The sequence below is a fragment of the Anabas testudineus genome, chromosome 22, assembly GCF_900324465.2.
Source record: "Anabas testudineus chromosome 22, fAnaTes1.2, whole genome shotgun sequence".
Lineage (NCBI taxonomy): Eukaryota > Metazoa > Chordata > Actinopteri > Anabantiformes > Anabantidae > Anabas > Anabas testudineus.
Window position 1 is genome coordinate 3,328,027 of NC_046630.1, and position 14,946 is coordinate 3,342,972.

The 14,946-nt window shown below is 37.8% G+C and overlaps 1 protein-coding gene across 1 annotated transcript in view; it reads right to left on the reverse strand.

The window, feature by feature from the left end:
* Positions 1 to 6,716: 6,716 nt before the first annotated feature.
* The window catches only part of gfra4a (GDNF family receptor alpha 4a), a 104,894-nt gene continuing 96,664 nt past the window's right edge, over positions 6,717 to 14,946 (reverse strand). The window contains exons 7-8 of the mRNA XM_026339015.1: positions 13,453 to 13,622; positions 6,717 to 9,999 (exon numbers count right to left, since the gene is read on the reverse strand). Of these exons, the coding sequence (XP_026194800.1) occupies positions 9,847 to 9,999; positions 13,453 to 13,622 (323 nt within the window). The 3' untranslated portion in view covers positions 6,717 to 9,846. The remainder of the gene's footprint in view (positions 10,000 to 13,452; positions 13,623 to 14,946) is intronic.

The window sequence follows — 14,946 nt, forward strand, 5'->3', positions numbered from 1 at the left end:
TCTCTCTTTCATTCCCTCGCTCCCTTTAATCTCTCTGTCCCCCTCCTCTCCCTCTCCTTTTCTTGCGCTCCGTGGCTTTTTTCTCCTCTCTCCCACTCTCTTCTCCTCTTTTCACTCCTGATCTTTTACTTTTGCCTCTGAGCTCTGACACCTTTCTCCTCGTCCTCCTCCGTTCTTGGCTACTACAGTATCTCTCCATCTTACACATCTCCCACTCACCTCGTCTTCATATTTTACATCTGTTTCTCACCTCATCCGTCTTTTCTCTCTTTCCCTTTTTCTCCTTTTCTTCTTTTCGTCTATCCATCATCTTCCCAGGTACCTTTTCTTTTTCCACGTCTCATCCCTCGTTGCTCCTGGAGCTTTTTACCTCTCTTCAGTGCAGCCTTCACGTTCACTTCATTCTGCTTCTCTCTCTCTCTCTTTCTGTTTCCTGTTCCTTCGTTCCTGTTGCCTTCCTCTTCCTATCATCGCTCCATTCTGATATTCCTCATTACCTCCTCTCCTACACACTCCCTCCATCCCTCTTTCCTTCCTGTCATTATCTCTTTCCTTCTCTCTCACCTTGTCTGACTCGTTTTCTTTCTACTTCTTCTCTTTTTCTTGCTCTGATCTTTTCTTTCACACATTCTCTTTCTCATCTACTACTCCCTCTCTTCTCTTTCATCCTTCTTTCTTTCTCCGCTCCCTCTCTTCTTTCTTTTTCCTCCCCAGCTTTGTCTGATCTTTTCTTTCTTTGATTCTTTCCCTCTATATCTTCAGTTCTTCTCTGATCTGATCCCTCGTCTCTGTCTTCTACTACTCTCCTCTATTCCTTGTTCTTTCTTTTTCTCTGCTCCATCTCTTCATCTCTTCCAGTTGTTGATTCATTTCCATATCTTCCACCCCCCTGTATCCTTCTTCCCTTCCTACTCCTTTCTTACTCCCTTCTCTTGTCCCTTTCCTGTTAATTTCACCTTTGCTTCTTTCCTCTTCCTCCTATGACCTTCCCCACCTTCACCTTCCTTTTTTATTTCTCCTTATTCAGCTACTCTCATTTTTTATTTCTGGCCTGGTTCCTTCTCTTCTTCCCTTTTTGCTGTTTCTGTCTTTTTCCCTGTGCCGTCTTCTTTCTTCTCTTTTCTAATTTTCCCGTCACACTCTCTTTCACACTCTCATCTATTTTCCTCCTTTTCTCACCTCTTGTCTCCATCTCCCACTTTTTACTCTTTCCATCTTCTTTTCTTATCTTCATCCTACTACTTTGACCTCTCACCCTTCTTTCTTTCTTCCATTATTGATTCCCTTTCCCCATTACTTCTCTATTTCTTTTTTTGAATCTCTTTACTACTTTTCTTCTTCTCTCACCCTCTAGCTGCTCTTCCTCTCCTGCTTTTCCCTCTCTATCTTCCCTCCAACCTTGTTTTTTGCACCTACCCAGCTCCAACCACTCCCCTCTTGACTTCTTCTTCTTCGTCTTTACCTTCTTGTTTATTTCTCTATCCCTTACCTTTCCTTTAGCTCTCTCCTTCTCCACTACCTTGTCTGACCCCGTTTTCTCTCCCTCCCTGCCTCAGGAGCTCCTATACGGTGTAAACAGATGATTAGGTGCTGCCCTTTGATTCCAAGTCTTTGACTAAATCCATCCTGATCATTTTGACAGCCTGCACTGCTGTTCTATAGCAGTTGGCTGATAATGAGCATGGTATTTTTTCTTTTTTCCCCCCTCCTTCACATTATGGCGATTTTGTTTATGAAACCCTCCCCTTCTCCTCCCCCTCGTCCTCTGAGTCCAGCTCAGAGTAAGCAGAGATTGTTTTGCAGAATTTACATGCGTCTGCCCATTTTCAGGTCATCCTGTCATTATTGCTTTCACCAAACAGTCTAATATAATTATCTGTCTTCAGCTTTGATTCGTTTAGTTTTTTCAGCAGAGCTGTCAGGGGCAATAACGTCTGGAAAAAAAATCCCCATCGTATTTCAAATTTGCTGAGCAAATGTTATGCGCTGAAATGTAATTCTCAGAAATGCTGCATTTGTGTTTTCTTATTGCAGATGATTTTTTTTGTCACATCCTGCTGACAGAATTAGACATATTATCACCATTAGTCAACATTTCTCAGAGGACTTTCTCCCATCTAGCTGCCCCCCTCCATCCCATTTATTGAGTGGTGACATTAGGCCTTATGATGATGTTTTTCACCTCAGTAGTTAAAAAGGTTTCACTCATAAATAATATGCAGTTAGTATCTGCAGAAAGAACACTATTCCTTTGATCTATTTATCAAGACCAAGACACCAAGTGAATGCAGAGTTTGGATAAACATGTGCTTCATCATAATTAATATTGTTAAACACTACACCATGACCTATATAGATAGTTTGGTGTTTTTCTTACTGAACTTTTAACAGTGACCATGTTAATCCAGTCTGCAGACAGAGAACAAACCACCAGAGGCAGCACTGAGCCCGCTGCTGCTGTGACCTACTGTAGCAGAAGAAGAACTCCTGCGCCATCTTGGATCATGTTTCCAGTTTGGCCTATTTTGTACAATTTCCCTCTTTCGGTGGGAAACACGTGTTTTTGTTGCTTTACGTCGGCCTGGGATTATGTTTTAAACTAAAAAAGCTACGATGAAGATGGCGGATCACACGGTAAGTTTTTTTTTTTTACCGTCTTTATTCTTGTTTTATGAACGCCCGGTTGACCCGAGATGAAGGAGTCAGGAGCTCTGCTCTGTTTTGTGTTCTTTACTCCTTATTTCTGCTTGGAGTTAATTGGAAAACACGCCTATATTAGTAATAGTTAATATATAAAAAAACAAAGCTAAAAGTGCTATCATGTATATTTGTCCAATACTTTCCTTCCTGGAATATAACGCTAGCGTTAACTGTTTCCGGGACAGAAAACGTAACACTTCCGGTTACTGGTCGCACCGTGGAAAGGTTTTAAACATGTGACTTTTGAACAGTTTGAGGTTTTTAGACGTAGTAATGTTTGTTTTTCTTTAAAGCTCTTTGACTGGGACCAGTCATGCTAGTTAGCTCTCCTAACACAGTATGAAAATCTTTGGACATTTGAGTGAAAAACTGTGCCTATTGTAGAAACACAGACCAAAGATCGTTTCATTCCTGATCAGGGTTCTTCAGACTGTGGAATAATTAACTTTGCATCCTGAACAGGTTTTCTGCCTCTATTTTTGTCCTTGACCTCTCCAGTCTCCTCTACAGAGGTCATTTTAGCCTAAAGAAGATAAAAAGTCTTTTGTTAATTCTATGTGCAAATGTCCTATATTTTCTAGTTGCTAAGAGTCTAACAAATAAATATGTATAGATAGTTGTAATAGGCCCAAACAACTAATCTAATGGTGGCCTAAGACTTTAGCACAGTACTGTAGACCCTAATATTGTCATTTGCCAACTAATGAGATCAAAACCCACAAATGATGCAGGCGTGGTACTGATTATACTTATGCATAATAAACATACTATATTCTCCTTTGCTCGTCATGCCAGTCTTTACCCATAGTTGTTTTACTGTACAGTTCTCCTCCACTACAGTTATTTTACAGTTTTTAACTTTATTTGCATAACAAATGAAGATGGTTGCTAACTAGAGATTTTCTATTGCAAAGCATTTTTTTTAATGATCATTTTACAAATTTAAATTTTGGTCAATTTGTTGTCCCCTATTTTCTTTTTTTTTTTTACAAAACAGTTGATTCAGCAAGAACAATAAATATAAATAAATTCATCTACATCAGGCAGTTATCTAATGACATAATAGTATAAGAGTCACTTTAATAATACTTTAAGGACGTCTTTTTGCCTAACTATATTTAATATTTTTATTGCAAGCCTTTTAATTGCAGCGCAGTATATTTATAGTGTGCTATTAATACTTTTATTTAGGGTGTACTTCCTCCACCAGCTCCCTATTTACCACCACTGCTTATGATTATGTATTGCTAAGATCTTCATCCTAACAAACTGATTATTCAACACCAATGATAACAGTAATTATGACCCTACTTAACACTTGAGATCAGAGCAGTGTTTTGGTTTGATATTTTCTTTTAATTAAAAATCTTAACCTAATCATCTGCTTTATTGTAGCAGAAGTAAAAGTTCCCTCCTGACTGCCCCTTGTAAAAATGTTATTAGTATTTTTTTATGTTTTCCAGATTGCTGCTTAGAGTAATTAGCCCTTTGTGGTGTAGGAATAATTAACAAAGTGAGCTTCAGGGTGGCAGACTGTGAAATTTACAGTGAAACATTCATTAAAGGAACAGTTCATCAAATTCAGTTAATCTTTCACTTTCCATCCATCATATTGATTATAGGGATGCCAGGGTTTGTAGAACTTCCAAACTCAAATCAGGCTATTGGCAGCTACAGACACTTAATATCACAACTCTGAGTATGTGCTGAGATGCTGTTAAGCTCTTTTTTCCCCCTATTTATTATGAACTAAGCTGTTGATAAGGCTTCCACACAAACCTGTGAGCTCTGTATGTCAGCATTTTCCTTGCATCCTGAAAGGAATTCAGTAACTCATGTGTGCAGAATAGGGACGGCAAAATGTCAGTTTGGTATTAGATAATGACGCTTGAGATGTTTGGTTAATAATCAAAATGCCATATTTGAAACTATGGAAATGATTGGTCAGTAAACGTTTCGTGATTTTGTATTTTGCTGTCTAGAGAAAATTTCTCACAGTCCAGCTTAGTTTCCTGCTTCTTTCTTTTTTTTTACATGTTTGTGATGTTTTTGTTATTTTCAGTGTTTGTTTCAGCACTGAAAATACTAACTTGACTCCATTTCCCTCTTTTAGTGTAAGAGAGCTACACAATTCAAATCTAATGACACCTGTAACAGTGTTTGGCAGAGCATCACCTGCTATGATATGGTAAGTTTTTAAGTATTTATATCATATTTCAAGGTTTATTTGTTAATATTTTGTAATTAAGAGTAGCCGCTTCTTTTGCTCCCTGAGCTTCATAAAGGGTTGTTGCTACTTGTTTTCCTACAACTAGTTAAATTGAATTTTCTTTTTTTTACAGAAATATTATTCGGAAAGCTCTTGGTGGGGTAGGGAACCTAACTAATAGTTTAGACATATTCCAGTTTCTAAAGAGTTTGACCTCCACCAGATGATCATTTAGCAGATCGTGTACAATTGCAGAACCCTGATTAAACCATTATTACCCTCCTCAGGAGTTGTCCTGAGAGAGATCACACCAAGAGCCTCAGGGAAATGTGTAGGAAACTTACCATCCTCTTTTGCAGTGGCTAATGTCAGTGTTTAAGTCCTCCAGGATGAAAATATTGAACACCAATGTGTGCAGGGTTATAAAGGAGAAGCCGCTACGCTCCAAAATAAACACTGCTGACTGCTTTCTGTTTGCTCCAGGCCATGTGGATAAACCAGAATGCTATTGGAAAAACGTTCTGTAGACAGATTAGACCAAAGTAGAACTTTTTGGCTTGAATGAAAAGCTTTGTCTGATAAACAGTTCATGGAAATGTTTAGTTTAAGTTACTGCTGCAAAACGATGTCACAATAGTGACAAGACATAAAATAACTCATAGGCATAAAATAAGATAAGCGCAATATTTTCTGTCTCATTTGTTTAATTGGGTTTCCTTTATGTGGTTTTAGGACTTGCGTGAACATCTGATCAGGTTTTAGGTCACATTTATGTAGACATGAAGTAATTCATAAAGTGTTCACAAACTATAGCACCACTGTATATGTTCACATTTATTCTTAGTCTAATTTCAAACTATTAAATTATATTAAACTAGTAAGAGTTTTTCTCAGTACAGTATGTAGAAGTACTCACCAAAAAAATTATTTGGGAACCTAAAAATGTCACAGGTCTGAAAAACTTAAGTCACTGGTTAGTGTCACACTTTGTACTGGACTCAGCTTCTTGTTGGTGGTCAGATTTTTAGCCTTTTAACAGCCGCAGACCCCACAGCAGGAAGTGTGTCCCACATAGCTATTGACCCAAAACATGGAGACTGGCACCAATTACAGCTGCCATATGCATAGCGCAGGTGGCACACAGACAGCTGGAGTCTCACTTTGTGAAAGGGTGACTGCCTGGGCCTTTTGTTTTACCCTAAACAAGAAAGTCTGAGTGAGACTTGTCAGACACTTTTGATATTTTTACATGATACTTATGTTACTGCCCTTTACTTTCAGCCATATTTTCCAGTTGCAATGTGCACCATAGCCTTAAGCTACACAGTAACCTAGAAGAAACATAAATTCGCTCTAGGTCTGTTTACACCAGGGATCCTATTTATAAAAGTTTCAAATGAAGTTTGTTCATAAAGCTGTGCTTCATGTTTTTTAAGTTCTGATGTTAGAATCAGCCATATTGAAAACAAAACTTTGGATGAAATCCTTTTTATTCCTCTTTATTATTACCCAAGGTATGAATGTTATAGACATCATATACTGTATATGGTATACACTGTGTAGTATATACACTATACTATAACATCTTTACAAATCACGCCCTGTGTGTTATGAAAAATGTATTTCTAACCTAATGCCAGGGGCACCGCTAAGGGGAGGGGAAGATTGGGCACTTCCTGTGAAACATAGAGGTGATGCTTAAGTTAGACTGAAGTTCAAATCTGGCCAGGGGTCAAGAGTCGCATTTTGTGAGGGGATCAACATTTTCTAGACAGGTGAAAATGTCCCTCTCCTCTGCAAAAAAAAAAAAAAAACTGGTCAGAAATCACCTCCATTTACAGTGTTGTCTTTATTTGCAGGAAGTGACACATGTCACATCTGGGCTTCTGCCGGCACAGATGAACACGGAGCAGGTTGGTCAGTCACCTCACGGTGCCAGAGGACGAGACGCCCGCTGACTGAAAAATCACAGGACGATCAAAATGGGGCGACAGAGCTCAGCTGGTGACACATCATGATAACAGACAGAGGCTTTGTGAAAACCCGAGGTATCACTCACACTCTTATCACTGTGAAACCACATAACTGTTTTGGGGGCTTCCCTATTTGAAATTTTAAACGGTTGGTTCAACAAAATTGCAAGGAAAAACATTTTCTCACTTTCATCTAGTAGGACTGTATCTAGCTGTGCAGAGAGTTTTGATTTTATGTGCCCAAACTTAAGAGATATAGTATCTTCCTAATAGACGTCTGTTGCTTTACCCTGAAGAACTTAGCAGAAGGAAGTGGTTGCATTAGTAATGTCCCAGTTACTTTGGTAAATCGACAGAACTTACGGTGTAGGGACTGTAAAAAATGGTGATGTTTCGCCAAACAAATTAGTTGACAGTTAATTTCTTACTTGAAGTTGCATTTAGTGGTGTTCACTTGTGACACCTACTGAAACAGAGCAGCCAAATTATATTCTTTAATCACGTATGCTATCACAGCACAAATGTTGTTTAATAACTCCAGGCTAGTTTTACACAGTTTGCCATATATAATTTAGTGCAGCTGATGTAATTGCTATTTTCATATTAACACTGTGTCAAACAGAATAATCACCTGGTTGTCCATCAGCTCTACAGAGCGTGTTATCATTCTTCAGCTCATAGTTGTAGCAGCAGATTTACTGTTGTGCTTCTCATTCTCAGTAACGTCTCTTTCAGCTGCAGCACAACATTGCTTTTGCTCAGATGAACAGCAGTTAGCGACTAGCTTGTGAACATAGTTGACTGCTTTTCTCAGTCAACAGTAAAATTGAGCTAAACTGAGTGAAAATTAGATTTTGGTGTTGTGCGGTCAAATTTACACTGAAGTTGTTATGTCTTAAGTTTGTAAATTGGCAACTGTTTGCTGACACATTGACTGCAACAACAATGTAATATTATGTTAATGTTGTGTGGCAAAAACTACTCCAAACAGGTTAGTTAGCTAATAATAATGCATAATTTAAACTATATCATGAAATAGCAGGAAAACGTATGAGTGGGAATAGAGATTTGCAGTAAAAGTACTTTGTAACTATAACCTGAAAACTAGGCATTACTTAAATATGCAGTGAAAAAGAAAACAGATTCATTTTAAATGTTAAATTGTCTCTTTATATTTTCAGACAGTTGTAGGAAATGTGAAAATTCTCAGCCATACAGGTCATGGTTATCCCAGAATTGCAGTTCAGTGGCAACTGGTCTGTCCAGTTGCTGCCAGACAGCAATTTTGGGACAGTTGTTATCCCATTTGGGCAAATACAACAAAACTTTCTGCATGTGTCGATACTATTAGAGGTCAGTAAGAAAATGTTAAATGTGAATGTTGTCGTCTTTCCAGCCGTTTGACTCTAATTTCAAAGCTACATGTTTTTCTTTTAGAACTTGGCTGGCAAAATCCAACGACTCTTGTGCTGATCCATTATCATGATCTTATATTTTGATAGCTTTTAGGTCCATCTTCAACTAGAATGTGTTTTCACCAGGTGGGCTTATATAGCAACAAAATTCCCTTTCTTTATGTTAAAAAAAACCAGCATATGTTGTCATTTAACAATGCAGTGAAACAAATGGATAACAGAATCCAATGGCAGTTTTAAAGATGACACATTCCCTGTTAACCAGTCTCTCGCCACACATTTAACTCTTGAGACTTTCATAGTTGTGTACGCATCACAAAGCAGAGCTGTGCATATTGTAAATCCTTTGACGTCCACATTAAGCGAAGAGTCCCAGCAGGTGGCGGGCCAACATGGCTCCCCACCTTCCTGTCATGAGTTTCTCAAAAGACTGATGCGTCCGTTCATCCATCAAAACTCATCTGTTTTCCACCAGTCCTCCCGCAATGGCAAAGCATGATTGGTCACAAACTCGTCGATAGATAAGTTTTTTTCTGCGGCAAAGTCCACACACATTTAAAAAATATAAACTTGTTTCCATCTCGTTGCTTCACCAAAACCACGACTTTTTTTTTTTTTATATTTCCGACGACGAACAGAACCAAACATTTGTCAGGTGTTCACACTTAAAGCTTAATGAATATATGAAGAGTCTTCTTCCCAAGTTAGCATTAAAAGTAAAGCAATTTACAATATATTAAAGGCTATTAAGTAATGTAGGTCATTGTTTGACAAAAATACTTTAGCAGACCTCTGGCGGCCATAATTTTGTTGAAAAGTTAAATTTAAATTTTCTCTACATATATTCTTTATTTGGAAATTAACTCTTCATATCTAGAACCTTAAATACAACAACAAAAAGTCAAATTGTAATTTAACTCAGTAACATGTGCTTCCATCTAATCCAGCTAACAAAATTATGGTGAAAAATGTGGCATTGAAATAAAGAGCAAAGCTGAATGAGTGCGGCGTGTGGACGAATACACACATCCACCTTAAATCTTGTGTAATACTTCATCACAGTTCATCTGAGAGAAACGTCTTAACATACAATATTTTTCTTTTACATCAAGGAATGTTCAAGGAAAAAAAAACATCTTTTTTTTTGTTTTAAATTTGTGTTTTATAATTTTCTTGCACTGCATGGTCAGTGTCTCTTCACTGTACACCTTCTGTACCCATGGGCCCTTTTCAATGTAGCTTGGATGTCATTTTAAGATGAGTGAAGTGTGTCATGTGTAACAGTTCAAGTTTGGGCTGATGTAAAGCGAGAAATAAGTGTGTACTTCCTGTTTTTTCCTCCTATCCATGGTGCTGTAGTGGAACCCTTTCTGGCGGTCTCTTCAAGGGCATGGGCTTCGCAACACATCTGCTCTGAGTCATGATTCACAAAAAAGATTAAGGGTGATTTTCTGTCATTTGACACATAGAAATGGCTCTTTCTCTCTCACCCCCACCCTCCCCTTGTGTCTGGAGTTTTGTCCGTAGAGGCCAGGTGACTATAGACCTCTTATTGGTCAGAGAGCTGCAGCAGGATGGACAGCAGGCAGCTGAGGCCCAGCAGCAGGGACAGGCAGATGGGCTCAGTTCCGTGGTCTGACAAGCCTGGAGATGGAAGGGTTGAATCTCCCTCGTCGCCCCACAATCTGTCGTTCTCATTTACCTAAAAGGTAATCGATAAATATTGTAATCAGACATCTTCAATTTTTTAACAACATATGTAAGTTTGAATAATTGAGACAAGCAGCGATAAGATGCACTTGATGCATCTTGCAGATGATGAAGTTGGTCCTCTGTATTTTAAGCATGGAGTGTCTTGCTCAAATGGGGGCTGAACCCCAAACCTTCTGCATCTATGCTACAGCAGTCCATCTCTGCTCCACATTGATCCAATGCTATGATGCTGTTATGTAATTAAGCCACAATTCACACTACTTATTCTTGGTAACTTGCTAATTGTTGGACCCAAAATATCTGGGGAGGATGATGACGACAATATCTCCCCACTGACCTGTCGTCCTGGCTCCCCCTTGCCGTAGCATTTGTGTTGTACCTCATTAATCTCTAGTTGTGACATCAGGTGTTTCTTGTGGATATTAGAGCACTAATATTGTCCTAACCAGGAATCGAACCCACCCTCTATCATACCAAAGTCAGTGGTGCTAACCACTGAGTTATGCAGCTCGTACACTAAACTACGCAGAAGATGTTTGTAGCGTTGGAATTGGAACTGAAAGACAAAAAAAAAAAAATGCTTAATGCTCATGGCTCAGTCAGGAATAATCTTTTTGTGTTGGTTACATAGAAAAATCTTACACCATAAATGGCTTAAATGTTTGAGACATGTATGTGAGCTGACAGTTTAGGACCTCTGTGGTGTTCTAAAGTGCCATGTGAAGCTTGAACTGTGTTATGTAGTACACCACCACAATTGATTTGAAATGAAACAAGATGAAGACTGTCAGCTTTAATTTAGGTTATTGGTTAAAAATATTGCATGAAACATGTAGAATTTTTGTGTTGCAGATCTTCACTGCAGTTCTGGATTCAGGTTCAGAGTATTATTTTAATATTACAAGTGAAATATTGCAGTTTGTCTCTGTTGTCTGATGTCAAATTGGGGTGGCGTGCACAGCTAAAATGCTAAAAATAATTTATAATCACATTTAGTGGTAACAAATTTGTTGGTGCTCCGTACCCTGTGTTTTCATATAGTAAGAGGTTGTTTGTGAGGGTAAAGCAGTTTACGTAGGCACATAGAGTAGTTTACACTACAGTTAGCTTCTATTACAGATATGTAAAACTGTGAGTCCATCTTTCCTATAGCTTCACTTCCTCCTGTAGACAAACCATATCTGATTGAAATGCTCGGCCCCGTCTGTGGTGCTAATTTAATTTTAGTTGATTTATCAGAGTTGTTTTAATGTGACAGGAAGACTCATACGTCTGATGATGAGACTAAGGCAGCTGTCCAGAGCTAATTTGCTGGTTTAATTACCTCTGACTAGAGTTGACTCTGTGACACTTTATTTGATCCTGAATTGATACTTGACTATAAGGTGAAAATGTCTCTCCCCTGTTTACTACATCTCTGTGCCATCATATTACATCTAATGCAGTTAGAGGATGATACAGACTGTTTAAACAATCATGAGAGACAACGTGTAATTTGGGCTTCTGACCTTATTCTTTAGCTAGAAATACAGTAAGTGGCCTAGTTATACATTATGCTTATCTAGTTTATTTATATCTGTTAGTAGATTGTCAATATATATGTTTTGGTTTCCATTAGATAGCATGGAACAGCCTGAAGCAAATTATATTGTTTATACATTTTTGCTCATTATTTAAACTTGCAAAACAGTTTCCTCATTAAAATATATATTCAGCAGTTATTTACTACTTCATTTGATGAGTTACATTAATGATGTTTACAGAACCTGTTTATTCTATTGATGAAGCATTTATGTGTTTATGTTGGCAGTAAGACATGTGACAAACTAAAGTCCTCAAAGATCTCTACACTAGTGGTGGAGCTGTGCTGGGGTTGTCTTAATATAATGTGCACGATTAGGACTTGAATAATAAACATTGTAGAATATCTGACAAAAACTGAGGATTTATAACCTTGTAAAAGTTAAATTCATGGTAGAGCTGCTGTGTTGGATTGTACAGCTGTAGCCACTGAGTGTATAATGCACAACTGTTTACAACTCTTCCATTCTCATTAGATTATTTTATATTTGACTTTGATTGTTGAATTTTACCGCTGCACAGAATTAATGGTCTGACTGGAATCAATTGTTGAGAAAAAGTAAGTGGAATTGGAAGTATTATCTGCCTTTAAACATGGTCAGAACGTTATGTTATTTTATCAACAACAGATTGTTGTTGTTATTACTGATTATATCATTCAACATATCCCAGAATAATGGAATAAATAAATCATGTTCACAAGAACAATCTGCAGATATGTAGGATTCCTAGTTAAAAATATTATTAATGGCTATAAGAGGATATGTTTTTAGTTCTGTGGCTGAAGGTGAGTGACAAGGTAAAAGAAAAGTAACAGCTAAAGGCTTCAAGGAGTAATTGACTGGTTAACTGTCTATTCTAGTCTCTGCTACATGTATGTAGAGATAAAACAGCATGAAAATGTAATTAAAAATATAATGCACATCAGTACTAACTATCATGAACTGTGGTTTACTGTGACATCTCTTAATCTTTTCATCCCTAGGTACATCATACATTGAGTCTATGGCAGGTCACTACAGAGGAAGCTGTCTAACTTCATGCCTGAAGAGCTCTGCATACAAACATGAAAACCACTTCCAGCAGTTCAGGGACTTGGAGGGTTTGGACAGGTTGCCATAATCAAGAGGACAATTAATTCCAGACTTTATAAGGTATCTTACAGGACACCGGTCAGGGTCAGACAATGACCCTGAACATTAAAGTAAATCTAATACTGAATTACTTTAAAGAAAGAAATGCCTTTTTGGTCATAGCCCAGAACTTAAACCAGTATGTGCTGTGGAATGTTGAGTAAAGACTCAAAGCATTTTAATAGTTTATCATTATCTTTTGTTTGAATCAGATCACATTTTATCATCATTAATGCAGAATCATGTCAGAGTTCACATATTTTTTCTTTCAAATGTTTCTACATACACACTAATTTGGTTAGTCTTTAGAAACTGTGCTACATTTTTTAGCCTTGTTTACTCTTTTATTTCTATTGAAATCTACCTTTTTTCTCTTAAAGGACAAATTTGCTGTTATCTTCATTATCTAATAACCAAAATTAAGGAGTCATGGCCATAAACTGCAGTTGTTTTTGAATGTTTTAGTGCAGAATTATTATATGCTAATTGATTAGTGTTGTCAGGTCATTATTTATGTGCCGAAAAGAAATATGGGCCTCGTAAATCCCATAGATTGAACTCTAATGTAACAAACCTAGGGCTTATTATCAGCCATGTCTGAGTGTGACTACGTTAGTGTCTGAATTATGCAGATTCTGTAAATCCCTATATTAAAACAAACATATCTGCAGCCACATTAGTAGTTCTCTGTTTCTATATGGCACTTTCAGCCTCCCGTCTCTTCTCACCTGAGTAGGTATTTGTGCTCGCAGAATGTTCTGCTCTGTTTCCATGGAAATGCCCGGGGCAGTGGTTGCCAAGTGCGGACTCTGGTTGTCTGTCGCTGGACTGGACATCCCAGGCTGGCTGGCGCTTGTTTTCACATCTGATCCATTCCCGAAGGCCAGGATGGCATTTTCTAGGACACAAGAGCAGCAGAGACGTCATTTTAAAAGAGGCATGACTGGCAGTTTAATAGATCACGTTGACACTGCTCTTGTCATCTGGCTGCTAAATGGTAAAACTTTGCTCATTTTCACATCAGTCATCGTGTCTAGTTTACTTTTGCTTTGCCTCCTGCATGACTCTTTGTAATGTGATTGGTCACTCTATAATTATGTACTGGGGGACTGTAATTATAATGCGGTCATGGCATGTGAAGACAGCCCAACCTTTCAGTGAGTCAGTTTAGTTTGACACATTAATTTCAAACTGCATTTGTCAACACTTCTAAATAAAAATCACTGTCTCATCAGCCACTTCACTAAGTTGTACTGAAACAGACAAGAGGCCACTAAGGTTTGATCTACTGTTCCCCAAACAGCACTGAATGCTCCGACCATGGCAAGTAGATTTCTGAATAATGGAAATTCACACATCGTGTTCCCTTTCTGGGTCACCAGTTTAAGAAACGACCTAAAACTGTGTAACAGGTTATTGAGATGCCTCAGGAAAAAGTTTAAATAGGGTATTCAAAAAGCAAAAATCATTGCAGTCTGCACATTTGAACACTGCTGCACGCCATTACACAAGAGAGAAAGAGGTGTTGTGTGAGCAGAAATTCACTTCCCCATGTGTAAAATGGAAATTAAGATGGAAAATGGCAAGAATCCTACATATATTCAGCAACCTCCCCATCTGTATTAGTAGTAGTATTAGCTGTACTGCAGAAGTACTGGCTGTAGCTCACATCAGCCTATCTAGCAATAGGGATATAAAGCAATATATCTTCTTTAAATGTAAAAAAATAAATAAAATAAAACAATTTTCTATTTGGTTTTCTTGTCCTGTTCTCTTAAGGATATGTATTGTCTGTAAAAAATGTCGGTAAAAGAGATTTTACATTTTCTGTAGCACAGAATCAAAGGAGCCTGGAACAGACGAAAACCTTTAAGTATCATTAAAGTGGTATTTATATTCTGGCCCGTGCTCTCCATTTGCTGCTCAAATTTTCCATTAACCAGTTGAATAGCCTTGGCTAACAGGACAGTGAGTTAAAAATTCCAGAATCATTCAGAGATTAATTTGCTCAAAATACATGTACTTGATGACTGATATAGTCCTGGAAGTGAAGGTCCTTCATACTTAGTTTAAATTCATGCCTTGTGCAATCCACAATAAAGATGAAAATGATATGCATAATGTTTGATGTTATGCACAATGACTGATTTTAAAGAAAGGTCAAAATTATATGAATTATGCTGCAGGATTTTCATATTTTCCAATACTTTCATTCACTCAGT